Source organism: Aulostomus chinensis, chromosome 21 (genome assembly GCF_037954235.1).
Source record: "Aulostomus chinensis isolate RoL2024-O1b breed Wild chromosome 21, RoL_Achi_v1.0, whole genome shotgun sequence".
NCBI classification, from domain to species: Eukaryota; Metazoa; Chordata; class Actinopteri; order Syngnathiformes; family Aulostomidae; genus Aulostomus; species Aulostomus chinensis.
The window spans coordinates 5,944,840-5,957,836 of record NC_141340.1 but is presented as its reverse complement, the minus strand read 5'-3'; the positions used below and the strand labels follow the sequence as shown (position 1 = coordinate 5,957,836).

The 12,997-nt window shown below is 44.3% G+C and overlaps 1 protein-coding gene and 1 long non-coding RNA gene across 13 annotated transcripts in view; both read left to right on the top strand.

Annotated features, from left to right (window-relative positions):
* Positions 1 to 10,038, top strand: part of scrib (scribble planar cell polarity protein) — a 65,491-nt gene extending 55,453 nt beyond the window's left edge. For 3 of the 12 annotated variants that reach the window (XM_086191668.1, XM_086191667.1, XM_086191663.1), the window contains 10 exons: positions 244 to 387; positions 762 to 921; positions 1,006 to 1,225; positions 1,309 to 1,398; positions 1,484 to 1,666; positions 3,874 to 4,013; positions 4,259 to 4,296; positions 4,788 to 4,862; positions 6,200 to 6,254; positions 7,722 to 9,816. In XM_086191668.1, coding sequence (XP_086047794.1) covers positions 244 to 387; positions 762 to 921; positions 1,006 to 1,225; positions 1,309 to 1,398; positions 1,484 to 1,666; positions 3,874 to 4,013; positions 4,259 to 4,296; positions 4,788 to 4,862; positions 6,200 to 6,254; positions 7,722 to 7,858 — 1,242 coding nt within the window. In that variant the 3' untranslated portion in view covers positions 7,859 to 9,816. Of the gene's footprint in view, positions 1 to 243; positions 388 to 761; positions 922 to 1,005; positions 1,226 to 1,308; positions 1,399 to 1,483; positions 1,667 to 3,873; positions 4,014 to 4,258; positions 4,297 to 4,787; positions 4,863 to 6,199; positions 6,255 to 6,337; positions 6,368 to 7,721 lie in introns of all 12 variants that reach the window. The other 9 variants (XM_086191670.1, XM_086191674.1, XM_086191666.1 and 6 more) reach the window with 9 other exon arrangements.
* Positions 10,039 to 11,511: 1,473 nt separating this feature from the next.
* Positions 11,512 to 12,637, top strand: LOC147241451 (uncharacterized). Its single transcript, XR_015110944.1, has 4 exons — positions 11,512 to 11,608; positions 11,925 to 11,984; positions 12,343 to 12,408; positions 12,527 to 12,637. It is a non-coding gene; the product is annotated as an uncharacterized LOC147241451 (long non-coding RNA).
* The last annotated feature ends 360 nt before the right edge of the window (positions 12,638 to 12,997 follow it).

Here is a 12,997-nt window from a genome sequence, read left to right as displayed (position 1 = left end):
GATGCTGACTGAAATATTTTATGCACACAACTAGACGTGAAACACATGAAAGGGAAAATTGGAAATTTCTTCTAATTTTTTCAAAAGAGCAGATTTTGTGGGAAGGCAGGCATTGGAGAAGTTCTTAAAGCAGTGATTGTTGACCCTACAGCTGTCGAAGTAGACTGTTTCTTCTGAGAAAATCCGCTGGCTCTCAGTCACCTTAGTTTGACAGCTTGGTGACAACTTCTGTGGCTTTTTCAGCCTGAGTTGAACAACGAGGTGTTTGATGATGGCTTAGAAGGTCAGGAGGGAGCTGGCGAGGGTGTGACCCCCCGGTCCCCCCGTCGGGAGTATATGAGCCTGGCAGCGGTGCCTCGCCTCTCCAGGCTGTCCCTGGATCTGCAGGTACCCACCGCCTCCACTGTAGCTGAGACCAGCCCTGTCCTCCATCTGGGTTGAGAAGTGCTTGGGTGTGATCGGTGGTGGTTATCTGCTCAACAAGAATGGGAACAGCTGCCATGTAGTTGACTTGAAATTGCAAAAGGGTGCTGCTGGGTTCTGGATCGATTGCAATTTTTCTCCTGCTTCTTGGACTGTGACGCTTTTTTCTCGCTGTCTCTTTTCCGCTTTTGGCAAGAAATCCTGCAGAAGCAATGAAATGTGGTTTTAATTGATTAATATTGTCCCTGTCTCTCCAGTCTGGTGTTGTGATCCCCGCATATGTCATCATTCATTTCTTCTTTTGTCCTTCGTTTTTTTTTTTCTTTCTTTAACCTCAGAGTCCTTCTCCTGGTGGCAAGGACAGCCCAGAGCAGCGCTCCTTCAGGGACCGACAGAAGTACTTTGAGATTGACGTGAAGCAGCAAACACCAGACAAGCCCAAACCTCGAGTCTCCCTCGTTGGAGAGGATGACCTCAAGAAAATGAGGGAGGAGGAAGGTCGGTTTCCAGTCTGTCTCTTTGAGCGTCCCATTGTGTTGACAATTACCACCTTGAAAAACTGACCTGTTTGTCTCCACTCAGAGAGGAAGTTTGAGCAGCGGGCGCGGGAATACCTGCTAGATGAAGAAGATGAGGATGAAGAGGAGGACCTGGCAAAGCAGGTGGCACAGATGAAGGCCACGGGCAAGGTGCTGCTGGACGGAGTGGAGTACAAAGTGGAACCAGTGTCGACGCCATCACAGCACTGCTCCACACCGCCAAGCTACAACGTAACACCGCCAAGCTACTGCAGCAGCTCAGGGTACAAGCATGGCAGCGTCATCGTATTATTTACACATGGTTCTAGTTCTTCTGTCGCTGACGTCTAGTTGTTTTTGAATGTAGACCCTCCTCAGTCGATGGGAAGGGAGACTCTCAGAGGAATTCTCTAGAGGACAGCTTCAGGCTGGAGCAGCGGCCCAACTCCATGAGCGGGTACCGACATTGTACACTATTAAATACATGAAGTCTCATGTGTTGCTGTCACAGAGGTCATCACTGCTCTCGTGTGTCTCATCAGTCTGATCCCAGTTTACCCTGGCGAGTCGTCGGCTCCCATCCGTACAGCCAAAGCTGAGCGCAGGCATCAAGAGAGACTCCGCATGCAGAGCCCAGAACTGGCGGTGGCCCCCGACAAAGACCTCTCCCCTGCTGAGAAACGAGCTCTGGAGGCAGAGAAGAGAGCCATGTGGAGAGCAGCAAGGTAAACCCAACTTTTCTGACTTGTCATCAGGTATTCTTCACTTCAGGGCTCAGTGTATCTGTGTTCATAGCAGTTAGATATACTGATGTGTCATGAATTACAGGGTGACGACACTCAGTGCAGCTAGCAGTAGACTAGCTACTTAAAGTAAATTTAGTATATTCTCCATAATAACTACCAGTGTGTTATGATTACTCCATTATTCTGACCAGCAGCTCATGATGATGATGATGATGATAAAAAGTGAGAAAAACAAGCAGTTGTGATTTTTTTTTTTCTTGTACTAAAACATTTATCTGTTATAATCTCTGGAATATTTTCTTCCTTGGCCTTCAGTTGATACCAGCCTAGAACATATTTCAGTATTTTCCCCTGATCACTACAAGGTTGAGGCACATCTTGCATCTTGAAGATCTCCTGCTTCTCTTGTTGACACTTGCAGCTCATAGTAGCATAATGTTTGGTTTAAAAGTTCATTTTAAAGATCTCAGAGGCAAGAAGATTTCACACATGATGAAAACCTTGTGATAACATCAGCATGCATTCAAGCACGAGTAAATAAGAGTACAAAGAGCCAAACAGGCCGATGAGGTAAAAGTACAGGTTAAGCTTCTGTATCGGGACGGATTTTTGAAGGATAAGCAGGCAGGACCCAACAGTGGGAATTAGATTTGTGAAGCAGGTTGCATTCAGTCTAATAAGCCAATGTTATTTTCAGGTTGGCCTATAAGCACTAACTAATAGACAGATGGTGTCGTAGTATCTGTGAGAGGAGACGGAAGTTTTTCTCCGTTTTGACACGGTGTCTCGAGTGGAGCCCTCGCAGATTCCACTCTCTTCCAAAGTGTCATTCTCAAATAACCTGCATTTTGAGGAAAAGTGGCAAACACTTGCAGAGACACCGACGTACCGTGTTGGTCGCTACCTAGCAAACTAACTAATGACCGATAGCTCTGCCACTGATGTTCTAGGCTTGAGTAACGGTAGGACGACACCTTCTTGAGCTCAGCTTCTCTTTCCTCAGGAGCAAAACTCAATAATAATAATGAAAATCAGTCAATGCGGTCGAAAAACGCATTTCAGTGTTAACGCTGTTCTAGCGTTTTGTTTTCACAATTATTTAATTACTGTCACTAGATGGTGATCAGCTTGGCGTTAAAAGGTCAATAACAAGCTGGCAAAACCGTCTTGTCTCCATGCTGTTTTATCTGTATCACAGATTTGGTCATCCTGGTCAACAGGGTTCAGTTTCTGCGTACGAGTCACGAGTAGCTCAGCGTGCATGTTGACCGAGCGTTGTGACACCACCAGTCTGTCTTTTCAAAGTTCACATCTGTAAAACTGAACTTGTTTATGTTTCCTGGCTCTCCTGAGTGTGTCACTGTTTTTTACCTTCCATTCTTTGGTTTTCCTCTCTTTTTCTGTGTGCCTTCCCTTCCTGCCTTCCCCCACTCTTTCATATTCTTCCTCCGTCTTGGTGTACTCCTCCTCCTCCCCCTCCCCGTGGCCTTGTGGGGCTCAGGCCCTGTGGTCTAGAGGAAGATATTAGGCAGTATGAGCAGGACCTGGCTAAGAGGCTCTACCAAGCCAGAGTGAGGGCATCTCAGGGCACCACTGCAGCTCCCCAGCCCCCCACATCCTCCACCTCCTCCTCCGCAGCCTCCCAGCTCAGGTCTGCTCCTCGGCCCCAGCCGCCAGGGCCGGACATACAGCATCGTGGGGGTGTGCTGGGGTGCTTTGGTGTTTTTGTCAAAGGCAGAGATCTTGAAAGATCAAAGCAAGCACTTGCAGCAACCCTGAGAGTGCTTCACTGCCTTTCTGCTGCCGTCTGGCTTCTGCACGTCTTTGCTGTCTCCATTTCTAGCTTCCTCTGGTTCCCCCTCTCTGCAGCACCTCTCCCACCTCCATTCGTGCCTTGCTGTTCTCTTGGTTTTCATTCTGTCATTTGTACTAACACACAGCCCGCAGTGAGTTTGCAAAAGCTACTTGTGAGTGAAGGGTAAGCCTACTAGCAGTAGGTCGTCCTTTTCCTGGAATGCCTCCCTTGTTAATGTGAGATGAATTTCAAACTGTTTGTCACAGCAAACCAGGACAAGGAGTACTACCCCCCCCCCACCCGTAGCGGTGTGTGGCTTTGTCAGTCTTTGTCTCCTAATGCAGGTCTTCATTTCCCTCCAGTTGTCTGATGGTGTTTGTCCCAATTGTAGAATGAAGTCGCTGGAACAGGATGCACTAAAAGCTCAGATGGTCATTGCCAAGTCTCGGGATGGAAAGAAACGTGGGACATTAGACCAGCTGACAGAGTCGCCCTCGCCTGCGCCCACCCCCTCGCCCACCCCGATGGAAGGTACGTGGCTGCTGTCTAGACCAGCTTGGAGGCTGATTCACGTACTCTGATGTTTTAGTTTGGAGGACTAAGGAGTACAACCTGAGAATGGACAGTAACATTCACACAGTGAGGCCAAGCCACGGAATCTTGTGCTTTTTAATTTTCTGCTATTTAGGACTCTGACAACTACGTCCATTTTGTTGTTGTTGTTGTTTTGTTTAATTTGTCTTTACTGGTCCAATATTTCTGCTTTTGTCCAACAGAGCTCAGCCCTCGAGGAGTGACCTCACCGGGCAGGCTGGTAAGTGTTAAACCTTTTTGGGTTGTTTTTTTTTTTTTTTTTTTTTTTTCCTTGAACTGCCATCTGTAAAAGGGTGAATATGAAAGCATCGTCGTCCCTCTTTGGATTTCTAGGGCTCATATGAAATATTTCAATAAAGCTGTAAGACTGACTTTGTAGTTTTAGCTGTGCCTGAGAGAGGAAACGACAGTCTTTGCCCAAGTTGGAAAGGTAAAACAGGAGATTTGCTTCATGCCATTAATCCACCATCTTGCTCATTTTCACTCTAGCCAGTCAGAGCTGGGGACACATGCTGTCCTCTCATCACACGCCACAGCTGGCTGTACCAGTCACCCATTAGCCTCTCGGCCTCCTACCTCTCCTTTTCATTTCCCCTCTGCTCTCCTTATGACGTTTCCCCTCATTCACCCTTTTCTCCTCCTCTCCCACCCTCCTTGCTCCTCCCCCCCCCTCAATCTACCTCTGTTCATTCCTGTTTGCTATCCTTCTAGTCCCTGTCGTCAAAGAAGTTTGACTACCGACAGTTTGCTGCCATTCCTTCTTCCAAACCCGTATACGACATCCAGGTATTGGCTGCATGCTGAGCTCCTGGGGCCCAGGCCTTCTCCCCTTCCCCTGGCTTTCCCTGCTGCCTCTCCCCTCTAGATTCTCTCTTAAGCCAAGAGGCATTGGTGCGCCACAGTGATTGATCAGTACTTCCTGCTCTGGACTACAGTGGTGTGGCTCACTAATTCTCACTTGCATAATCAAAATAGATTATTACTCAAATAATGGAGGCACCAGATCAGCCCAGGTCTCAGTCTCTCTTGACTCTGCCTCCCCTGTTCACCTCACACTCACCAATGTAATCTTTAGCAGTAACCACTCACTATTCCCAGCTCACTAATCATCATGGACTGTAACAACTCTTCGCAGAGATAGTTTCTGATCCCACTAACCAGATTTGGTTCCGGGGGTGAAACTCTGCATCTCATCCACTCTCACATCCACTTCCATCAGCTGTGTTTCTCCACGCATGGGCCAGCTAAACACCGATGTGCACTGAAGGTCTTCAGGCACTCTCCTTCAGGTGGTAGCTTTGTGCAGGTCTGTTTTGGAACAGGTGATTTCTTCCTCCTGGTGTGGAGGAGGAGGAGATGGGCGGGGAAGCAGGGGAATCCTTGACTGGTGCTGCTGGAGTGAGCGGAGCTTGTTGGTCTTTTCATTTGTGGGTGGGGTTTGGGGTTGGGGGGGGGGGTCAAGTATCTGTGGTTGTCTGTCACACTGTCACTATATAAGCCTTTAAATGTTTGCCTTGTTTACAGCGACATCAGTCTGTGTATTATTCTCTCTGCGGTTGTTGACATTGCTGAATGTAATCATGATTGTGAATTCTGCACAGAAACTGACTGAGGTAGTGTGTGAAGGCTGGATGGTGTCAGTTGGGGGGGCTGCTACCATCTGCAAGGCAAAGATCAAACTCCAGAGGTCCTACTCAATGAATTCAGAGCTGCAACAATTAATCCAAGCACAATTGACACTAATGTGCATTGGTCACATGACCGTCACCTTGCAGGAAGCAGCAGACTCTGGTGTCTGTAGAGGAGAAGCATCTTCTGTACAGCGACTCTAGAGGAAATCTTGACTCTGTGAACCAACCCCGGAACTGATGAGCTGACTTAATCTCTTTCCTCATAACCTGCCAGTCTCTCTGATGGTGGGGGTGGGGGTGGGAGTAGGGTAGGCCTGTAGAGGTGTTCTGGCCTCTCTGGCTCTGACAGTTGGGGAGCTTCAGCTTCAGTCTCCCTCTGCCAGCTCCACCGCCGGTCCCATGGTGAAGGCTTCCTGGGAGTACTGGTTACTAAAACTCCTCCCCCGTCCCCCTCAGCTGCCCCGTCACTAACCCTCTCCTCTTTCCCTCCAGTCTCCTGATGCGGTTGACGAAATGCAGTTCATTGACGACGGCTCCAGTAATCCTGGTGAGTAACATGGCGTGAGCTCAAGAAGGCGGCGGAACGTGTTTACCAGGTTACACAATGTTCTTCTGTCCCCTTTGATTCAGGTGACTACCTGGGATAAGCAGCTCCTGTTGGTAGGATCCTGTGTGCATGTGTGTGTGATCGTGGGGTTGTGTGTGTATGTATGGAACACGTGTGTGTGTGTGTGTGTGTTGTTCTGCGCAATTAAACTCTAATCTGCTAGTCAAGTTGCAAACTGTGGCATCACTGTGGGTTCTAGCATTAAGTGTGTGTGTGCGTGTGCGCGCGCGCGCGCTTTGCCTGCTGCCATCCATCACATAGACCAACCTATGAGCACACACTAACCAGGATTTACAGGTTCATCTTTGTTCTGGTTTAATCCAGCGCTGCGTTTCTTTCAGTAACTCTGTGTTGATAGGCAGCTCGACACTGGTCAACCGTGTAACCAGGGACGAACAAAACCACAACTTGGATGGAATATTTAGGTAGATATTTTGTGGAAGGAAAAAGTGATGAGCTGTGATGAAGCCGGTCCTTCACCACACGCACGCGTTCCTTCCGCAACAATTAAAGCTAAACACGACTTATAATAATGATTCCAACAAACTGAAGATCCTGTAAACTAAAACATGGACAGTCCCATGATTCCCAGTGCTGCCAGTACCAACCATCACCAGTATGAGTGTGTGTTCGAGTGGCACCCTAACCCAAACTAAACTGAATCTTTACATCAAATAAGTTTGGAACTTGTAACTTTTTTTTTTTAGTTTTACTCTGGATTTTACTCCACACCTTTATGCATCTGCAGGCCACGCCCACTTCCAGTCTTCCAGCCGAACAAATGGAAAAACAGAACATAAATGTTAAACGGATAAAGACAGCTCATTACAGCCCCCGTAGAAACAATCAGATTTGAAGCGGTTACTACTTAAATCCAGCTTTGAGCCAACTTCAGGGGAAACAATTTTTTTTCACCCATTCAGACCTAAAGACACTAAGAAAAACCTTTGTCATTTTTTTAGACGAGCTCAAACCTCTGAGGGTTTTTCTGAAAACTTGATTTGTCAACATCCACTAAAACCTTTATTTTTCAGCCTCTGTTCCAGACAGAAACTGATCATAGAATACTTTTTTATATATGGACTTTGCTCGTTGCTCCCTCAGGTGTGTCAAAGGTGGAGCAGCCCTTGGGGGCTTCAGGTCTGAATGGGTTAATGGTGTATCCTGACTCAGCCTGGCAGCTGTTGCAGTCTGTAGCTTTGTCAGACTTCTGCCTCACTCTGATTCTCCTGCTCGTCTCCAGCTGCTGATGAATGTTGGGTTGCAGGTTTCAGGGATCCGTCCCTTCTCCTGTCAGTCCTCTATTTTCCGACCATAAACTCCTCCCCGTCTCTACAGCTGCTGTCTGTCTGTGAGTGTCAGAAGGGTCTGAATGTTTGGTTTTCTGTCTGTCCCGTTCCCGTCTAGGACCCCCTGTGAGCCCTGAGGCCGAGGCCCCCACCCCGCTCCCCGCCACCTCAGCCCTGGAGGAAATGGCGCTGTACAGCAACAAGCGTAAACTGAGGCAGGGTCGCCGCAGCCTGGAAACCGCTGTGCCCACATAACACCTCACACTGAGAGAAGACGGGATGGCACACACATTCATATACACTGGCAAACACACACACGCGCACACACAAGTGCATCCTCTGCAGGTGCAGTCACCAAAACACTAGAGTGTCAGTAGAGCAGATCTAGATCCACTGATAGTCTCCACACTCACTAATAACCCTGCGTGCCAGTCTTGCCTCTGCAGTCTGTGGACGAGTCGTCATGGAGTCCCCTGGAGGACGAGAAAACCAAGCTAGCGCGGGTAGTTAGGACTGCCTCTCACACAACCACGTGCTTTTATCTGTTTGCCTATTAGAAGCTCATCAATTTTAACAAAAGGGTGACCCATGTTTTTAGTTTTGTTTTTTTTTTCTTTTTTTTAAATTTCTAAATCTCCCAATGATTTTTGCTGTTTTTAAAAAAATATATATTACTGGAAGAGAGAAGAAGTGGGTGATAGAGATACTAACACGCTTTCAGTGACTAGGTTGTAAAATGTCAAGAGTGTTTTCAGGGCAGACAGGAGTGTGTGTGTGTGTATATATTTGAGGGAACATCCTGCTACCTTCACTGTCACACATTACAGAAAGCTTTAAAACAAAAATAAAACTACATATCGTTCTTGCACTGCCAGGTCAGCTTTTTAAACTGCGTGTATCTTAAATAATTTATTGTTTTTATGATTTTAGTCAAATCAAAGGCCCTGTTTTTACACTGTTATAGATGTGTGTCTAATTTATCGTAAGGAATTGATTAGAAAAGTCCAAACTAATGTGCTGCGTATCACTTTATGGCAAACATATCCACATTAGACTGCTTGAACAAAGTAATGCTGCCAAATAATGTCAGTAGAATTCAAGGGAGCATCCAATTAAGATGTAGAACATTCCCCTAATTTAATAAGAACACACTGGAGGAAGCTGCTGGGAAAATGAAGTTTGGGATCATGCATCATTAAATAAATAATGGTACTTCCCTCTTAGGGTCATGCTTTTTGACTTTATCTTCGTGAATCGTTCATTTCTCTCCCTCTGCATCAGCTGGAGATATTCCAGAGTGACGTTGAAGGTAGCAGGTGTTTTGTTTTCTTTCTTTCTTTTTTTTCTGCTTAATTTAAATCTGATGCCACTGAGGAAAAAAAAATACAAACAAACATTTATTTTTGTGTGAATAATGTATAAATACTGAAAAAGGAAAGCAAGCTTCGGATGTGAAACTGAGCCAGTCTTGACCCGGACCCCAGCATGTTGTTGTCTGGGTTTCGGCGGGTTTGGTTGCCGGGATGCTCTCTGCATGTATATTGGTTTGTTAATGGGAGAGTCCAGAGAGGCGGAGCCGAGTTTTGTTTTTGTTTTTTAAAAAAACAACAACGACAAAAAAAAACAACCCTCTCCAGAATCGATCTCATCACATACTCTGTTTTTCTGTTGTTGTTGTTGTTTTTTTTCTTTGCTTGTGTCAGTCTATACACCTGACATTTTTTTGCATAATCACAGCATAGTAGCATTTGTGTTAATTTAATGTAGGGTTTTCTAATTATAGCTTTCCATGTTGCGCTCACTGACTGAAATTCAGTTTGATAACATTTACAATGGCTTTTTTTTTTAACGTACAGTAGATAAATCTTTTACAGATGGGTTTCACTACATTACTGATGAAGTGTTTTTTTGTGTTATTCTGTTGTGTCAAGTTCTCTTTGGGGGGCTTTTACTTGCAAATAGTTTGGAGGGTAAAGGGTTAAAAGTCCTAGAGTGGATGGGGTAGAGCTCATACAAGACTGTAACTAGTGAATTTGTACAACCAAAGAAGTCTATTTTGTGGTTCAGGAATAATAAATTTTACTTTTCTTTTAAGAAGCTGATTAATTTTGTTGTGTCTTTCATGCTGTTGGAGTACGAAATTTTGACAAACGTATGGCAACCACAAAGGAAGCCGATAAAGAGGTGAGATTGTTGAGGACACATAAAGGAACATTACACAAAGTCACTTTTTAAAAAAAAAAGAAAAAGAAAAAAAAAGTTTCCTTTACAAAGGAGAATTCTACACAAGTAGTTGATGATGCAACTCTGAGGTGAACGAGACAGGCCTCCGTTTCTGTCCTCAGCCGGGCAGCAGTCAAATACCAGTCCAAAATGGACATGGACGCCGTTGGGGGGAAAAAAAACAGAGCGTACTAGCGCGTGGAAAACTGCAAGCTGTATGGTAATCTATTGATAGAAAATACAGGAGGCAGTAAAGAGACGTGTGTCCTGCATCTCCAGTCTAGCACGAACGGGTGGCTCTGAAATGGAAGCTAGCAGGGGGAAAAAAACAAAAATAAAGTTCTGCACTGACAGGAAAATGCTGGATTTTTCAGTGGACATTCACACAAGATGGAAGAGGCCGTAAAGAAGAGTTGTGGAGTTTATAATCAGTGTCGCGCTAATTGGTGACATTAGGCTGCTGGACGTTGAAGCTGCAGAAAATGGGAAACAAATGAAGGACGCTTGATTGGGATTGGTGGATTACAAACTGATGAAAACCCAGTCGGGAACATTAAAGCGGGGACTGGCAGATCTGTGCTGGTTATTTAACGTTCTTGTCACATCAGACATTCGTTACACCTGTAAAAGTTCCCTTTTTCATTGTTTTCAAGAAGAATTCCAGATTAGCTAAAAGGTAATAAAGTCAGCTGAGTGTAAAAAAAAAAAAAAAAAAAATTAAATTCCACAGTCATCATCCAATAAGAATAAACGGACATTTGTGCGTGTTTTCTTCTTCTCTACCAGAATTGATCGCACACTTTACAGACAAGGCCGGTGTCCTGTATCTTTCTCCTGCAGTTTCTACTGAACAGAGGAACTTGGCTTTGAGTTTGTAGCTTTGTTTGAAGTTCAAAGTCAAAAACTTGCAGGCACAAACAAACACAACCTTTTACCTTTTAATCTCTGGATTATGGAAGATTTAGTCTTTTTTTAAGGTTTTTGAAAAATACGGGCACCAAACTGAATCTTAAGTAGGAAGGTCGGAGGTCGTATGAGAGGGCAGCAGGGAAACGAGCATGAATAAGTCCAGCAGATTCAAACACCTGGCAAGCGACAACTATCATGGCACGACAATACAAGAAGTATAATCCATGACAAGATATTTCAAAATAAAACAGGAAGTGGGCATTAAAACATGAAAATAAAGTCCTGGAGTATTTATTTTGGACGACATTGTTCTTTTACTCTTCTACATTTCAAAGGAGTTATTTTACTTTTTATTCCACCGAATTTATCTGAAGCCATCAGTTAAACTTTACATTGACGAGAAAGATCTGACAAAGAAAAATATAAAATACCATGTAGAATGAGTACTTTGACTTCCAAAGTAAACTCTAAAAACTGTAATAAATCAGTTTTTTGTCTACTTTTACTTTAGTAGAAGTTTGAATGCAGAGTATTAACCAGAGTACTATTTTTTGAGGTATTTCTACTTTTGCTTGCGTGAAGGAACTGCATACTTCCTCCTCCACTGCCTGTTAAAGTTTGCAGTTCGTCCACTAAGGATTCCGTTTTGACTTTATTGCAGTCCAACTGAAAGAACAAAGTTTTATTCAAATTTTCCAGAATAATTACTGTGAACGGCAAGTTCAACCTTGATATGGAACTAGGGGTCAACGCTGACTCCGCCCACTGACACACGACAGCTATAAAAGCGTCAAGACCAGAGAGGAGGAGACTGTGTTGAAGATGGGAGGACTTGGAGCACTTCTCCTGGTTGGATTCATTCTCGCAGCCACGGTAAGATGAAACATTTGATTTTGTTTTTCTTAAAGAAAGAAAAGCACTGATTGATAGGAACATCTGCTTTTGCCCTGACTTTTATTTTCTCTTCAAAATTTGCTGTTTATTTTGCAACAACTTGAATTTCAGCCACATGTTTTGTGCAACCACCGACTCTGTGACTCTGATTACAGCTGTCGCTCAACCACCAGATCCAAATGGATTAATCAACGTGAAATGAAATTAGGGTCGAAATCAAAAGGATTCTGAGTAACAACACCAAAAAAAAAAAAATCTTGTCTGTCTGATTGTTGTTGCTGTGTTGTGTCACCAGTCCAGCGCTCAGGCTTCCACAAGCCAGGTGAAGAGTGACAGCGCAACACAGCAGCCAACGGTAGGTTGTAAAACTGCGTGCAAAGTTTTCTCATATTTTCAAGATGAGTTTATTTAATTGACTTGAACAGTTCTAACTCAGTTTGATTTTCAGTCATTTCGAGACGTTTTAGTTGAGCCGCACTACTGAGGATGGTTAGCCAGTTTATTTGAACTCAACTAATGTTTTGTGTGTTGTTGTTGTTGTTTTTTTATATAATTTGGCCACTTCAGAGCACAAAAGGGACAGAAATATCTTTCAAATGTACAGCACCACACAGCCATGACCTAAATAACACACACAAATTTGCATTATTGAGTGAAAAATACCAACACCACCTGGAAATACAAACAATAAACAAAATCTTCTTTTCCTTCAGCTAACAGGTCACTGGAACCCTCTCCTCGGCACTATGACATTTTCAGATCCCCCAGATGTTGAGAAGGTGAGGGGGGGTGGGGGGGGGGACACGAGTGTGACAATTAATTACAAATATTTAAATTCTAACCTGTATGCTTTAAAAAAAATTGCTCATCTCACCCCCCCCCCCCCCCAACTCCCAGGAGACACAAACATGAAGAGACAGACATGGAGGAAGAAGAAGAAGAGGGATTAACCTCAATAAATGGCAACATGTGTTCAAACTCCATGATTAAAGACGCCGTTTAATAAGTTTACAGTCTCGTTCAATTACACATTTGTGGGGAAACTCGCTTTTATTAGATTTGCTGGATTTTTTTTTCTGAAATATAGGAATCGTTTCCCACTTCTCTGTCGTATTAAAGAGGCGGCTGCTGTTCGAGGGAGGGCAGGTTGACACATTAACCACAAATGGACAGTCACTTTTTTCCCTACACTGGTCAGAAAAACCCATATTTATTAAACTTGCAGACATCTTTAATAAGATTTTACTTTTTTTAATGTATATTTATTGGCTCTTTTCATTGCAAATATAATTGACTTCCTCCTAATGTAGCGATCAACACTTTTGGAAAAGACAGACACAGAGAACATAAATCCAGTTCTTAACCTTT